General features: G+C 38.0%; 1 protein-coding gene across 6 annotated transcripts in view; it reads right to left on the minus strand.

Annotated features, from left to right (window-relative positions):
• The window catches only part of DOP1A (DOP1 leucine zipper like protein A), a 118,740-nt gene that overhangs the window by 29,435 nt on the left and 72,066 nt on the right, over positions 1 to 17,239 (minus strand). For 5 of the 6 annotated variants that reach the window (XR_012645089.1, XM_074990960.1, XM_074990959.1 and 2 more), the window contains exons 19-28: positions 15,400 to 15,500; positions 13,140 to 13,399; positions 10,434 to 12,429; positions 10,219 to 10,330; positions 9,248 to 9,430; positions 7,485 to 7,610; positions 6,834 to 6,968; positions 5,607 to 5,662; positions 3,296 to 3,400; positions 2,239 to 2,305 (exon numbers count right to left, since the gene is read on the minus strand). Coding sequence is in view for 5 of the 6 variants with exons in the window: in XM_074990960.1 (XP_074847061.1) it covers positions 2,239 to 2,305; positions 3,296 to 3,400; positions 5,607 to 5,662; positions 6,834 to 6,968; positions 7,485 to 7,610; positions 9,248 to 9,430; positions 10,219 to 10,330; positions 10,434 to 12,429; positions 13,140 to 13,399; positions 15,400 to 15,500 (3,141 nt within the window). In the remaining variant the exon portion in view is untranslated. The remainder of the gene's footprint in view (positions 1 to 2,238; positions 2,306 to 3,295; positions 3,401 to 5,606; positions 5,663 to 6,833; positions 6,969 to 7,484; positions 7,611 to 9,247; positions 9,431 to 10,218; positions 10,331 to 10,433; positions 12,430 to 13,139; positions 13,400 to 15,399; positions 15,501 to 17,239) is intronic. The other variant, XM_074990958.1, reaches the window with a different exon arrangement.

Raw genomic sequence — 17,239 nt, forward strand, 5'->3', positions numbered from 1 at the left:
CTGGACTGCCCGGCTGTTCTCTCAACAAAATAGGCACCTGGAAGCACAACAGACAGGACTGCTCATTGTTGTGAATGCCCTGCCTGTTGAGAGAAGGCTCCCCAGAGCAACCACACAGCTCTTTGTCGACAGCACTTGTCAGCACAGCATTATGCTTCAAAGCTTTGAGGCAGAATGTTGCTAGCAAAAGTGTTGTTTTGTCCAAAGTTAGTGGTCAATGGCTCAATATCTGGATGGTGGTTGGTTTCAAGCAGAGTGCCCCAAGGCTCGGTTCCGGGGCCAGTGTTGTTTAACATCTTTATTAATGACCCACATGAGGGACTGGATTGCACTCTCAGCAAGTTTGCACACGACACTAAGCTAGAGGGAGAGGTAGATATGTTGGAGGGTAGAGATAGGATCCAGAGCAACCTGGATAAATTGGAGGATTGGGCCAAAAGAAATCTGATGTGGTTCAACAACAAGAAGTATAGAGTCCTGCACTTGGGACAGAATAATCCCAAGCATTGTTATAGGTGGGGGACTGACTGGCTAAGCAGCAGTACAGTGGAAAGGGACCTAGGGGTTGTGGTGGATGAAAGGCTGGATATGAGTAAACAGTGTGCCCTTGTAACCAAGAAGGCTAATGGCATATTAGGGTGCATTAGGAGGAGCACCGTGAGCAGATCTAGAGAAGTGGTTGTTCCCCTCTGTTCAGCACTGGTGAGGCCACACCTGGAATATTTCGTCCAGTTTTGGGCTCACTGGTATACAAAGGATGTGGATGTGCTGAAGCAGGTTCAGCAGAGGGCAACAAAAATGATTAAGGGGCTGGAGAACATGACCTATGAGGAGAGGCTGAGGAATTTGGGCTTATTACGTTTACAGAAGAGAAGACTGAGGGGTGATTTAATAGCAGCCTTCAACTTCCTGAAGGGGTGCTCTAAAGAGAATGGAAAGAAATTTGCAAGTTGCTTCAGGAAAGTGATTTCAGATGTAAAAAGCATGGGTGTCACAGTACATGCATCTTTACAGCCAAGGTCTTAGGCATTCTGATCAGGAGTTAAGCAAGGTTTGGAATTACAGGAGACACCAAAAATGTAGTCAAGTGTTCAAGCTCATGAAAGAAATCACTTGAGATATATTTTAGATTCAAGGCAGTGTCTACACATTTCCATCCCTTTTGGAAGGGGTATGTTAATGAGGCACTTTGGAACAGGTTAAGGAGGTGTTGATATGCATATTCAGTGCCTCATTAGCATAATGGCAGTCAGTCACGCTTTGAAAGTGCTGCTTTCAAAACGCAGGCTAGCTGTATAGACACGGGTGCTTTGAAATAAGTGCCACACTTCGAAATTCCCTTATTACCAAAATGAATTGTGAATAAGGGAATTTCAAAGTGTGGGGATTATTTCGAAGCACCTGAATCTATACAGCCAATCTGCGTTTCAAAAGCAGCATTTTTGAAGCGCGACTAGCTGTCTTTATGCTAATTAGGTGTTGAATATGCATATAAGTCCCTCATTAACCTGTTCCAAAGTGCCTCATTAACATACCCCTTCCGAAGGAGAGGGGCATGTGTAGACACAGCCTCAGAAAGCACATGCATATCCACTTCCATATTTTGCCCATAGAATAGGTGAACGCTCATTTGTGGCAGTGCCACAGAGAAATGTCTGGAGTTTATAGGAGAGCACCACAAATGGAACATTAGTCCAAACTACAACATGGCTACATAACGTACTAATCCAAGTTATATTAACAGGAGTTGCTCAAGTACAAGCATCAAGGTAATTCATCTTCTCTTTTTAGTGCTATGTGGCTTTATTTTGAGTATTGAATTCAGTGTTGGATTACAACTTTTTTTAGAACACGGAATGAAGCTCAGAAAGCTCAGACGACAGCAATAGAGGTGATAAATGTTGGGTAAATAAGAACTATGATATAAAAGCAAGAAAACTAGGTAACACTAAGAGCACAGATATATGATGGAAGAAAGAAATGTTAATAATCAGAACAGAACAAATAGAGACTACAGCAAGTAAATTCTAAGTTAAGTATCATGAAAAATATAACAATTATAAGAAATAGAAAAAATTGCCAAAGGAAATAAAAATGTCATTATGAAAAGATCAGTTGCTTTAAAATACTTTTTTTTCAAAAAATGTACAAGAAAAACCAGATATGCTGGGATGCCTGCAGTTAAGCATTTATTGCAGAATGTTTTGAACACTACATTTATATGATACCATTTTTTACCTGAAGATCTCTTTGATCTTTCTTGTTTTCTAGACTTGGGTTTTTCATAATAAACTCATTTAGAACGCTAAAAAGAAAATATATTAAATGAATGGATAATAGTCTTAAAATAAATCATAGCATTATTTTAGAATAACAGGTGGAATATCACGATAAAGTCAGAGGCACAGCACACACGTATTGAAACTTCAGCTACCTCCCTTTACTTTGCTAAAATTTCAAAAGACTCATTTTCAAATATCTGAAATTTATTTTGATCGTAACAGACAGTTTGAATAACTAACAATTTTCAAGCAGATATATATCCAAAATATCTTCATGGAGATGTTTTGGCAAATTAATTTGTGACTATTTGTTTAATGCTTAACTATAGTATTACTACAATTTACATAGATTGTTGCTCAGTCCTTAAGATAAATGACCATATTCAGCATTTTATTTCTGAAGTTCAGCAAACCGTTCATAGGGTGGTAATTAATCATATTTCATATTAGAGGAAAATATAATATACAAAATAAATAGTTATAAGAGTGACTTACTGAGTAAATTTAGAAGTATAAAACTACTATTTAGAGGGTATTGGTAGAATATGGCATTAATAATGAGATCTGGAGTTTGACATATGTAGGTCTCTCCCTTAAATTGACCATGGTTAAAAGTGACAGTCATTTTCATCTAATGGCTCTCTAGTGTTCTATAAAAACTGTGTGTGTAGATCTCATAAACTAGTATTACAAATATTCATCATTAACACAAAGTTTTCAGTGACACTGAGGGAAGCTAAATGACAATAGAGATTGTAGTACACTCATACCAAAAGTGTTCTCCCAAGAAAGGGTCAGAGCAATATAAGAATCAACATTTGTATGGGATTAACATTCTTTCAAGAAAGATGCTGCATTCAAGATAAATCATTGTCAAGAAGGTCTCTGGGAAAGAAGGTTTTTTTGCTCATTCAAAACTCTAATTAAATAAAGACTTTAAACACTTGCTTTTCATATCATTTTACATATGTGGGATCACAATTTTGGTAGAAATAGTAAGTATAATTGCTCACCCAAGTATGAGAAACTGCCCTGGTGCTGGAAGACTGAGCTGTACAGAGTCCTTTAGAAGAAGCAATAGTGTTGCCCAGCTGTCTACTAAGCTGGATACTGGAATCCTGAAAGATGACAGAGTTAAAGTGATAAAATCATTTCAAGTGTCACAGATATTTCTAATTTTCTAGTCTGCTATCTCTCTTGTCTGACAGTGCCAAATTTAGTGCCAAACAAAAGCACTGTTCATACAGGAGACCAAAACTTGGCTCCTATCTCTCCCACTGGGTTCACAGAATCATAGCAAATGTAGGTGTTATGGTAGTAATATGCACACTCTAGAGGCAGGGGAAGAACATTTTGTTCAAAAGATACCCACTCTGGCGAGGAGATTCCCTTTTCATCTAAAACATAAACAAAACACAAACCCGTTAAATCCATAAAAGGATTTAAATGCATAACTGCAACTGCAACTTCAGGAGCCTAACTCAAAAATTTGGATCTTTAAAACCCCCACTCTGCTTTCCCCTTACCTCATCGATGCCTAAATTCCACCTAGGTTTCTGTTGGTGGGCATGCACAAAGCTTCCTCACTCTTGATACTCAGATCATGCCTGACCCTCAGCAAGAGCCACTTTCGCCTACCAATCTAGTAGGTATTTTCAGAGCATGGCTACCACATCATGACTGATTCAAAACAAGGAGGTAATAATGGTGTGCTTAGACCCAACACCCCAGTGGTTAGAGCACACACCCAGGATCAAATCCCCATTCTGTCTGAACACTGGTCTCCAACCTCCAAGAGGAGTGCCCTAATCACAGGGATACAGGTATTGTTGGGAAGGTCTCAATCTCTCCGGTGAAACTGTTCCACTTTGTATAAAAAGATATTCATTAAAACATGGACTGGAATCTAGGTCTTCAAGTGAGCGCCCTTACCACTGTGCTATAGAGTAATCACATGGGCTGTGGCCACCAAGGAGGGGCTACAGTAATGTGGCACTTCAGAATATGCTAATGAAGCACTGCCATGAATCTACATCATCACCTCTTTAGCAAAATGGTGGCCACTTGCACTTCGAAACTGCTGGTTTTGAAATGCACGCTGCCCATGTAGCCGGGGGCCTTTCAAAACGGCCCACTGATTTCAAAAGCCCTTTCTTCCCATCTGGCTTTGAAAAGAAGGGGCTTTCGAAATCAGGGGGGGTTGTTGCAAAAGTCCCCCGGCTACACGGGTGGTGTGCATTTTGAAATTGGCAGTCTTGAAGCGCACGCAGCCACCATTATGCTAATGGGACACTGCATATTTATGGAAGTGCCTTATAGAGGGGCTAATGTGGTCACAGCCATGCTCTCTCAAGTCCAATGAACATTTATCTACACAAAGTGGCACAGCTCCAATGGGAGAGATTGAGAGAATACCCAACTACCAGTGTTCCTTGTAAGCTGAGCACTTGGGCAACCACCCAGGAGACATTCAGGTGCTGCCCAGCTGATTAGTAGAGCATCCAGAGTCACCCACTGTGGGTAGCATGTGTTTCTACTGGTGGCGCACATCTGCACATTTTGGTGTATGTATCAAAATTTAGTCCACCGATGGATGGAAAAAATGCGAGGGAACACTGCCTACAACTCAATGAGAAGGGCACTCACTGGGAGGTGTGATATCTAGGTTCAAGTTCCTATGCCACAACAGGCAGAAAGGAAATTTGAACCCAGAACCCCATGTCCTGGTGAGTGCTCTTGCCACTAAGCTATTGAATATAAAAAGTGGGTGGGGGGGAAATCTCCTCTATTCGTCCCCCTCCCATTTTCTGCAACACAGGATTGACCTGACGTAAGTGTCTAACTCTAGGGAAGGGTTCATTGACATAAATCCCCAGGGAGGTGTCTCTCATTACGTGCCAAATTCCTTTTGAGGACTAGAGCATCGGCTCCACCTCTGTCCTCAGTATCTTCTAATGGCTAGCTTAGGCAGCTCCCCCTCATCTTGCTGGCTCTTGTGCATCCTACTCTTAGGGGCCTACTTCTCTTCATAAATTGTCTAGACAGCTTAGGCACCTAATTCAGGACTTTGGATTCTACTAGGTATCTGTGTGCCTAGATTCAGCTTTGTAATGCTTAACTTCTAAGTGTATATACATAATATATTACAAATGGATAAGACTGTTTTCTCCTCATGTGAACTTTCTATTTGTTCTAACAAATCAAAAGGGGGCAGCTTTCTGCAAAGGAATTAAAACGTCCAGATTTTCTTTTCGTTATCTACTGATTGATGATACAAGGGAAAAAAACGAAAACAATAAAGAATCTACAGCCTCATTGTCTTACCTTTGAATATAAGCATAGAAAAACTGTAACATGCAGACTTCCAATGATAGATGCTTCTAGAAAGACAAGAAATCAGTGTCACCAGAAGCAAACTGACTTCTGTATTTTCTGTATTCTCAACAAAAACAGTGGGTATTGAACCAACTACCAGGTTTAAACAAGTGTAGTTTGACATCAAATTAAAATGCAAGGCACTCAGAGGGGTATCTGAGTGCCATACCTGGGCAGCTAAAATTTTAGTCCTGTAAAACCTAACATGACTCTAAAGTGCTCTCCTCTCTCCCCTTCACCCTGGTTGAATCACAGAACACCACCAACAGAGTTTAGGGTGAGGGGCTAGAGATCTACTGGACAGATATTCACTATGGATTACCAGGCCTTTCAGAAGCAGGAACAAAGGAGAAAGGAATGTGAATTCTGGGGGCATCCCATCCCTAAAGATATATGAACATCAATAAAAAAAATAGAGTCACACCTGATTATTCTTCCTACATAGGTATCCAAAAGAATGACTTTAAATTGGTATATTATACTGTACATATGACGCAGCTGCTTTGTTAATCTTAACAGGCTTATTTTTGAAATACAAAACACACTGATTTATATGGGTTTCAGCCTTCAAATGTTGTCATTCGACAGGACAAACCTTGCTAATTTGGAACTCTCTCATCTGGCAACATCCACAATTGGGCATGATTTTAGTAAGCTGGATGACCACCTATCATGGGTGTGGCCAAGTTTCTTATGTCCCATAAAGTTTGTTTACAGCCACCAGTCCTAGCTCTGTGTTCTGTGTTGTTACTGAGCTTTCACTTATTCCTAAAAAGTTTTGGGAGTAAGTGCACTTCAAAGTCATGCTGGTACTTCAAAGTGCCCACAGCTATACGGATTGCTAGAGCTGTGAAGTTGTTAACTTCAAAATTCCCGTGTTGAGAATTAGCCTAATGAGGTGCTGCATAGGCATTGCAGCACCTTATTGCGCCTTTGCAGCACCTCATTGCTGCTCCTCGCTCAGGCTAATTACCATGCCCCCTTCGAAGAAGGGGACTAGTGTAGACAAGCCAAATAAGAGTAAGAAGATATTACCAGAAAAGATTTTGGTAAAGGGACAGCTATTATCAATATACAGTGGATTGGTAGCATATTTTTCAGGACAATTTGAGTATCTATAATTTATCATCTCTAAAAAGTCATCAGATGAACCAGCAACAACTCTGTTTTTCCTACCTTGTCCTTGACTATTGATGGAGGCTGCTTTAAAACTTCTTTTACTGTTTGTATTACAGTTTCTGTTCTCATAACACTGATAGCACGAACTAGCTCTACCAGTAGAAGCTGTTCGTCACTGGCTACAGGAATAACCTGGAAAAGACCAATATGTCCTATAGATTTCTTTTACACTTAATACTTAGTGTTGTTCAGTGTCAAAGAAGTTGATGAGAATAATTTTCCCAAGTAAAGAACAATGCATGCAAAGCTAAGACTATGAAAAAAAAAAAAAAAACCCAAAAAAACAAAAAAACAAACAACTCGTAGGAATGATGCCTGGAAGAATTTGTACAGTTTACCAAATATGCATTGACTATAACTTTCCTCTGAAGTCTCTATTTTAAATATTAGTCACTTACAATAGTTCTTTCTTAATACTGTTCTAAAATATTAACAATTCTATGCTAAAATGACTGTGTATAAATGAATGAATACAAATGAATATGTTTGCCAATACAAACAAATGCATAAACATATGAAAATGATTTGCATAATGTTTCATTTGACATCACAAATCTTAGCTTGATTTTTTTAAAATATGTTCTAAAGGTAAGTAGTGGAAATCCACGACATCTAACTACAATTTATTCAAGTAGCCATGTCAGATACCTTTGTTCTGGAAGTGCTTCTGTTTTGTCTTCTTTCATTCCATACAAATGCAACAGCAGCCATAAAGTGAACACCATGATTCATTGATATTGGGCCCAACAATTCAAGAATCTGCTGCCTCAAATTCTGAAACACAGACACAGAATGTGTACACATTGAAACAAGGATTTAAACATTACACTGTAACTCATTGGCACACTACACTGCAATATTTCTGAGAATGATTCCTTTCCTATTCTGAAATATTCCAGCAGTAATTCTCTTCTTGCAAATACCACAGGCAAGCTCAGAGGCATTCCAGGACTTAGCCATGGCCCTTCTGAGATAACTGCTGCCAAAAGCTCTACTCAAGCATTAAACAAATCAAAGTTCTTTACAATAGCTTCTTGTCCAACCACATTAACTCTATGTTTGTCTTCGAAGTGGCCATAACAGTAGCAGCCAAAGGATTTAGCTTGAACGGGATGAAGTACAGGCTTCTGTAGGAAGCCTGGAGGTCTCCCGAAAGAAGTCTGACAAGTCAGGAGCTTTCTGCCACCACCCCTGTCTTCCTTGTTCCACAAAGAAGAAGGGATGCCTCGGGAGAGGGGGTTTTCCTGACATTGGCCCCCTGTGGACAGGCCAAACGTCTGGAAACCCTCTCCCAACAGAACTGTTAGCAGGAAATATGCAAATGAGTTGAGCAATATGCGTATCTTTTGCCGACAGTTCTTGGAAATCTAGCTATAGCCCAAGAAGAGACTGAGTTCAGAGAGTCTTTTTGCCAACACATGTGTGATCTGGAAGCAGGTATTTATAGAAAAAAATACACCAAATTAGATACATTAGTTTCAATGAATACATTGTGAAAATCTGTGGTGTCCTTTTTATACATACATAAAGAAATAATATTGGACATATTAGGATGAATGGATGTGTAATACATAAAGTAACACGATTACTATTTAGAAAGCACGCTAAAATCCATGTATCATATCAGATAACCTGAATTTGTTTATAAAAAACACATTTCTGATATCCGATATGGCAATGTACAAAAGCCTGTAGGAGAGCACTTCAATCTCCCAGGACACACAGTAACAGATTTAAAAGTAGCTATCCTACAGCAAAAAAATTTTAAAACCAGACTCCAAAGAGAAACTGCTGAGCTGCATTTCATCTGCAAATTTGACACACTGAGCTCAGGATTAAACAAAGACTGTGAATGGCTAGCTAAATACAAAAGCAGTTTCTCCTCTCTTGGTGTTCACACCTCCAGATCAACTGCCAGTAGTAGGCCTCACCCTCCCTGACCGAGTTAACCTCCTTATCTCCGGCCTTGCTCTGGCCTGCCTATTTATACCTGCCTCTGCAAATTTCCACCACCTGCATCCGATGAAGTGGGTCTTTGCCCACGAAAGCTTATGCACATACCTTTCTGTTAGTCTATAAGGTGACACAGGACCCTTCGTTGCTTTAGTCTATATGGTGTCACAGGACTTGTTGTTTCTGGCTCGGGGCATAAACAAGCATGTGAAGTTGCAGTGCTGCAAAGAACCAGCGTAAGCCAGGCTGCAGAGCTGGAAGCAGCACTCTCAGTGATATTAGCTACTCCCCTTGTCAAGACGGTTTACACAGCGCATTGCTCTCCTAGTGCTTGCATTGTGGCCACACTTTCAGTTGAAAGTCCTGTCATAGTTTTAAGCTTTTCAGTGTAGATGAAGTCTTAGTTTGAGAAAGGAAATCATGCAAAACTTAAACCACGTTACTCCTGCTGTTCTGACCTTTGTTGATCCAAGATTAATAGCGGTGACTGCTGCAGCTGCTGCAGCAGTTGTTTTCTCTGAAGAATCTGCCTGGTGCAGTATGCTCCACAGCAAAGTTACAGATGACATGATCATATGAAGGATGGATAGGATTCCACTGCGTGCTTCAAACAAGTATTTCTGGTCTACGTTAACCAAAAGCTAGAGGCATTTAAAAAAAAACAACCCAGCATTATCTATTTGCAAAGATAGACAAACATTTTAATGGTGACTACTGAAAAGGGTTGGGGAAAGAGATAGAAAATATATATTTATATAAAGCTAAACAGTCATCAAGAAAAAGCAGTGCATTAGGTTCGGGCAAAATGCCCAACATATAGTCTATACCTCCAGAAACAGTTAATAAATATTGTCGGAGCCAAAAGACAAGCTGCTAATATACAAAGCTCCAAGCTTGCAACAAGAGGCACTAAATGGACATTCGGAAAGAAAGTTGCTTTTCTAAAGAGGGTAGATACGGAGTTAGTTAGGCACAGAGAACTCAACCCTATTCAGGGACAATCAGGTATGGTACCAATGGAAAGTTCCACATTTGAGTTTGGCTGCTAGGGTCGACACTTTAGAATTCTGAGGCAGATGAATTCCCACCCCCAAATCTTGTGCAGGAGCATAGATTCCAAGAATAAGGCTTTGTGACAACTGAATCTTTGGAGAATGCATGCAACAAGTGGAAAAGTTGATGGTCTATGTATTTAAGGAGGCATATAATACATTATCAATGAATATTATTTTCTCTTATAAGAATTCTTTGAATCATAATTATTAACCCAAATTTGTTCATTATGATTTAAATATATTGACTATTTTCCCCACAACACCCTCAAATTCAGAGCAAAGAGCATATGCAACATTACAAGCATTCTGAATGTAGATCATACATTCTAACAACTGTGACATAAGAAGCCTCTCAGATGTTTGACTAGATTTACCTGATGATATTGTGTAGATGGATCAAGTAGGCAGTAATGAATTATTGTCGTGATGCCTTCTAATAGAGTAAGAATCATATCTGGTGGAGTAATTGACGCCATCCAAAGTGGCCTAAAATGTAAAATTGACTTTGCTGTGAATCTGCTCTGCACCATTACATAAAAACTTTTAAATATTTGATCAAATTTACAAAAAGAAAAAAGTATATACATACCTGCTATCAGATAATCCTGTTTCATATTTATACTGCTGAATTAAATTATCCAAATTCCTACAAAGCTGGAGGGTCACAGAAACTACAACTCTTTGTAGAACTTTTCCCATGTAAGGCAGAGTAGAAATGATTAGGCCAATCCACTGGGGGTGCATTTTACAGGCACAGTGTTGGTGTAAAGCTCTTATTACTGCACAGAGAAACATGCCTTGAGAAGTTATTGGTTGGGAGTGTAAATACTGCAGAGAAGTCATTGGCTGTTGTGGGTTGATGTGCTCCAAGTCAGTTACGACAAATTCAAAGCCTGCTTCATTCTCCTCAGGCACAGTCATTACTCTATGTTCTAAGACAATTAGCCGCTGAAGTACTTTTAAGAGCTGTGATTGCAGAGTACTGCCACTGTCAAATTCATCCTCAGAAAAGTTGATAAGGCTGTCTTCAGAGAAACCTTCTTCAATAACAACTATGTTTTTACCAGCTACCTTCTCACTGTACCACTTTTGTGCACTAAAAATTGAAGATAGCAAACAGTGCAGGATCACTTTCTGAACTTTGCATTTGGATAACATGTCTGAAATAAAGCTAGGAAAGCCCTTTGCAGAACTTTCTATTACTTTTGCCAGTTCAGCAAAGAGAAGTGTCAAAATTTCAATGCTCATCATCTGCATATTACGGTTCCCTATTAGATCTTGTGAGGTTACCTTTACATGAGTTGGATAGTGGCTCCGCATATAGTACAAACACAGAGAGATAAGAATTTCTATGTACATCGAACTCCTAAAGTTATGGTTAGAGTCCACTGGGATGTGACTATAGAAGTCTTTGCCCATAACAGAGATTCTATGCCTGGCTAAAAGATTTTGAAGCAAGGACAGCTGAGGAGTGTATACATTGTTTACACTAGTAGTAGAGATAGCATTTACAAAAGCAGAAGGATTTGTTTTCAAGATTGCTTTGATTGCAGAAAAAGCATATAATGTTCTTGAGGAGTCATATAACTGGAGATAAAGCAACACATGTTGATATAATGGATGAATGTTAAAACTGGGAGATTTTCGTATTCCTGGAGATCCCACATCGCTCTCTATTTCTGAAATTTCTCCTTCTCCACAACTGTACCAATTCTCTAAATCAAGACCATCACTAAAGAAAATATTGGCTTGTTTAAGCTTTTCTGTTTGTGCTTTTTTCTTGTCTTCATCTTTCTTTCTGGCTATTTTTACTTTGGGCTTTGCTCCTGGTTGCTTACCAGCCTCTTTAACAATAGTTTCTTTTTCTGACATTTTTTCTGGTAGTTTTCCTTTGAGGCTAAACTGAATACTACTGTAACTTCTTTGTCCAGATTTTGCATCTGTTGAAATGGGGGTTTGAGGACTTACTCCAATACAAGGTGACAAGTTGTTTCTGGATATTTCATCAGTTAGTCTTTCTAGTCCAATCTCAGTTGAAGATGATGATGATAACTGAGAACTGTCATTACCAGACAAAATATTCTGGCTCCTTTGAACATTATGATCGTCACCTTTAGGAATTTCCTCTGAGTGATCTAAAGTACTGAATTTAGATGAAGCATCATTGGTATGCAGATCATGTTTAGCTGTTTCAGTCTCCTCTCCAAGACCACTTACTACCATGCATATCAAGTCAATAACCAGCTGTTGCACAATTTCATCAGGTGAATCTTCTCTCAATATCTGAGAACTATTCTGAGCACTCAGGCTTTCTGCCTCCACTTCATAGCTCAGGTTGTCTCCAGCAGATGACTGTGAACAGCCAGAGTCAGAACTCTGCAGTATTTCTATCTGATGGTCAGGAAGGTCAAAATCAGAAACAACCAATGGAATAGTCTCACTACTAGTACTTAACAAAGAAAGTCTGTCACTCAAAGGGTTGACTGTGAGGCTGAAATTCTCCATTTCATCCATGATCAGTTGTTTTTCATTGTTTTCCTTAAGCGTAATGAGTTGTTCTTGATTTACAGGCATATGAGAAAATGCTTAAAAAAGAAATCACAAAAAATAGTTACAGCATATGACTATTTTTCTTTAGATTTATTTTGAACTTGAGATATAAACAGAAATCATAAATATTTACATTTGAATACAATTATTATATTTCACACTTTTTCATCCCGAAATAGAGTAAAGCAACTGAAATGTTCATTTACTAACTGTACAAACCAGAGCTTCCCCCATCAATTCAGTGAAGAATAGGACAGTTTCAACCACTCCTAAAGTGGATAGGAGTGACTCATTAACAGCACAATCTAAACCCCTGGTCTTTAGGGAGAGACACAGAAGTCTCTGCTGATGGAGGTTGCTGCTAGGAAGCCTGAAAACTCCCGAGGGTGGTAGAAAGGATAGAGCTGAAAGGTGCAATTAACCCTGAAACTGTGACATGTACAAGGGGACAGTTCTCTTAACTGTACTTCAAATATTTGGCATGCTGCTGAGTTCAGCCAACAGAAAATTTTTCACCGAGACTTTTTTTTTTTTTTTTTGGGTGAGGGGTGGGCAAGAATATTATCATTACCAGGGTCCTAAATGTTGGCAATTCTGGAAATTATTTAATATACAAATCACATACAGCATTTCTTCTGACATCTGTTTCATGCTATATGGATAAAAATACATCAATATTATATATACTTAAATAAATATAATATTAATTAATATGGAATTTAGGAGCATGTTAAATTTTATTTACCATCACCACAGCTAAATTTTTGCATAAATTGCTTTTCAGTTTCTTCTTCCGGGTAACAAGGAGACTTGTTCCAGTAGCGCTCAGCTTGAACTCGTTGCACAGAAACCCGCTGCGTTTTTGGATGAAGTAGCAGCAAAAGCAAAGGTTCAAGAACCCTTGCAATGTCATGTCTTTGGAGTACTTGGTTTAACCATGCTTGTCCCACTGACCAGGTAGAACCATCTAGGCTGTTAAGACTGTCCAGCATGATGAACAAAGACCTGGGGACATGAACAGGAATAAATCTAGCATGTTGCTACAACACAGTACAACCTATTTTAATCTAATGTACATGAAACGTCAATATTTTTCCAACAGCAACAATCTTTGCTTTTTCTATCTCCACATGCAAGTGTACTTCCTCCCTTTCGCTCAAAATAATTAGAAAGCATCATCTATCTTTAATTTACAAACCTCTCAGACATGCATGAGGAACGCTGAGAGGTGTAAGCAAACTCTACTCAGATTTTCAAAAAATATATTCTTCTCAAAGTTTGCACTGATGTGATTGTAATAACGCTTCATGACCTATGTACTGAGCAATAGTAACTAAAGGTTTGCTCAGATGAGTGTCCCAGGACATACTTCCTATGGTTTACTTCATATTAATGGTATTTTGTTTGGAAACAAATCAGAAATTCTCTTTCAAATTCCGCATCTAAAAGACAAATAGGGATTCTAGAATGACAGAAAAGGAGGCAAAGAGCCAAGAGTAAAGACAGATCAAAATAACAGAGGAATTCTCATGTACCGTGTTTGTACAATATCTAGGACAGTGAAGCCCTGATATGATTGCCTCTAGATGCCACTCTACTATAAGGAATGGTAACAATTTTAAACACCTTGAAATGAGCGTATATAATCCACACACCTACTGCGTGTGGTTCAGTTCCACGTAATGGCACTCAGATCACTTACAAAGAGAAAGAATGAGTCTTCTATAAAGCTTTCTCTGAAAGGCAGCTGGCTTTTTACTTCAAACTGTAGCAGCTCATGCACTAAGCTCCAGACATCCCACTTTCAAGTCAGTCTGTCAGGGATTATACTTACAGAAAAATCAATGTATTATTCATTATCTACAGGTGTTATCCTCAAGAACTGAGAACAGAAATATAGCTTGATAGTAACACTCTTCCTATCTGCATCATTTTCTCCCTTGAATGTATTAGGTCCTGAGATCCCTTTCCAGAGGAAAAAATTAACAGCTTCCTTACCTCTTCGTTAATACACCTACTAGTCCCTAACTATCTATACATTGTTAAGATAGTATGTGGTACATATTCATCAGCGTTTCTACAGTGTGCACAGAATTTACCATCTTATCTTCAGTCATGCGTGATAGAGGTAACTCCAAAAGAAATGCAAGATGAGATCCAACACTTCCCTGTGCTGTCCCCCACAGTTTCAGGTAAAGGAAATGATATTCAAATCAATTTTTTTCATCACACTCACACAAACAAATTGTGTACTATGTGCACAATCCTAGACAAGAAAGCTGAGGCTCATGATGAGAGTCTGATGAAAAAAAATTTTGAACAGTCTATACGCTCCATTAAGAAGTTTTTCATCAAATATATAGAAGTGCAAACATAGATTTAAAAGTAAAGTTTCATCACCTAGTGGCTACTTCCAGATATTTTTTTTCAAGCTCTATTACATCATCTGCTCAGCATCAACTTTTTATTTCTAATTTAATTTTTTTGTTTTAGCCATTTTTAAACTAAAATGTCTCAAATTTATTTTGAAACAAGATTTTGTTTCAAATTTAAGGCAGATTTTAATTTAAAAAAGTTTAAAAAACTCTGGGAACAACTTAGAACAAAACAAAACAGGCCCAGAAGTTAGTTTAGAGTTAAATTAAATATTTTATTTGAATTCAAAAGGAGTATTTTTCTGGGCTTTTACTTATTTTTGGTGGGGAAAAAAAGACAGAAAAAACATCCACTTCCATTTGAATAAAGTCAATTTTTAATGGATTTTTCATTTTTCAGTTTGTTTCTCAAACTAAAAAAAGAGATCAATTATTTGCTCAGCTGTATCCACAAGACTGTCAGTGAAGTTTGCAAACTGTGCTGTTAGCTCTAATTCTATTTAAATGTTGAAAAGAGTATTCTTGCTCCACGCAGTGAAATTTATGAGTTTCCCAGATTACACCACTGAACTACTTGCACAGTTAATGTAATAGAACAAAGTTTACTGAACCATGAACATGATAACTAACCTGTCAAAGGAACGACCAAAGGAAGAAGATTTGTTAATAGGAAGGTCCCTTGTGAGATGCCAAAGCACTGCAAACTTTGCATGAGCTTCCATCCTTATTTTCTGTAGAACAAAGCATGTGTTAGATCAAATTGACTATTGATCCCCAGCAAAACAGCAAAAAAGAAAGCTAGACAAGAATGTAAATGATTATATTAAATTATCTTTACAAACTCCTTAAAATAATTAATTTCAGTTCACTGTACAGTTATACACATGCTTAAAAAGATACCACCAAGTTTCTAGACCCATAATTGTAGTTATCTTTAAAAAAAGCTTATTTACCACCTTACTGAGCTTGATTTTCTAATTCTCCAAGTTTAAGATGAAAAAGAATTCAAGTTACCAATATATATATTTGTTGATTATAGAAAATAAGGCGTAGACATGACCAGTTCCCAATGAGTCAAAATATTCCAGTCCCAGAAAAATATAAACACACAAGTACACAATAAAAACAAGTACCCCCTTTTAATACATGGTACCCCCTTTCAATACAGCAGATGAACACTATGAAGAAATGGAAACATGGGTTCAGGTCAGATTTTTCGTTTCTCATTTTTATTTAAAGATAGTTCTTTATTACTAATCCTGAGAGGCAAGAATAGATTATAATTAAAAAAAAACAAACTATGTACACTATTTAAAAATAAGAAAATTTAATATCCAGGACAAAACATTTCCTACAGGCGATAGAAAAGGTGACAGAAATACAGAGAGATTAGCAGGAAAGATGAGGTACTCAGCTTGTGAAAATGATAGTAATCATTGTCATGGAAGTGGTACTTAAAAATCATGGCACTGAAGACATTTTAACGCAGTTAAGAGGGAAAAGAGAAGGGTTTAAAAACAGAACACCGAGAGATCAGAATGATGGGAAGATAAAGAGTGTTATCAGAGGGTTTTATCTCAATATGTGTAAATAGCAAATTGATTAGATGCCAGCAGACAAAGCTCAAGAATATGTAGCATAGCTCCTGAGTTTTGTAGGACCAATAAAATTTCCACACTGTAGATGATTTCTACTGTCTGCTCTTTATGCTAGTTCTTAACTTGGTGTCAGAATAGAAGTTTTTACTGCTTTAATTCTTTGTTGTGGGTGATCAGAATCACTCAGTGACACCTTAAGAACTCGCATCCCACTCGCTGCTATAGAACAAACACATGTAGCGGAGATGCTTATGAAAAATGGAGCTGCTTCATGGTCTCATGTGCAAATGGTGAAGTGGATGCCAGACTTGACAAATAAATCATAGCCGACAGAATGTCTTCACTGAATAAATCAATGGGTAAGGACTGCTTTCCAATATGTCAGCACTCACAGTTGGCAGATGAAGAAAGGGAAAATGTAAATTAAATCTTAGTTGCTTTAGAAAAAATATTTATGCCCAAAATTAATATGTGAGAAGTATATTTTCCATACATATGATCAAAATGAAATGCAATAAAGCCTCACCAATTAACCTTTTCACACAACTGTGGTACACTTACATATAAATTTATCAGAGATCATGCAAGTTGTAGGCATGAAAAATAATGAAGTTAGAATACGTATGTCAAAACAACAAAGACTTGGACTTAATGCTACTGGTATCTACTGCATTACTGAATAAAATAAGAAACCAATACAAAATTTGTAAACTTCAGAAACAGTGTAAGATGTACACCATCACAAACAATAAAGGCAAACTCAGAGTAAGACATGTCTACACAGCAGTCTTATTTCAAAATAAGCTATTTCAGAATAGCTATTCCGGAGTAGTTTATTTTGTAATAAGGGAATGATTGTGAGGGTAGTTCAC

This window comes from Carettochelys insculpta, chromosome 3 (assembly GCF_033958435.1).
Source record: "Carettochelys insculpta isolate YL-2023 chromosome 3, ASM3395843v1, whole genome shotgun sequence".
In the NCBI taxonomy this organism is placed as follows: Eukaryota; Metazoa; Chordata; order Testudines; family Carettochelyidae; genus Carettochelys; species Carettochelys insculpta.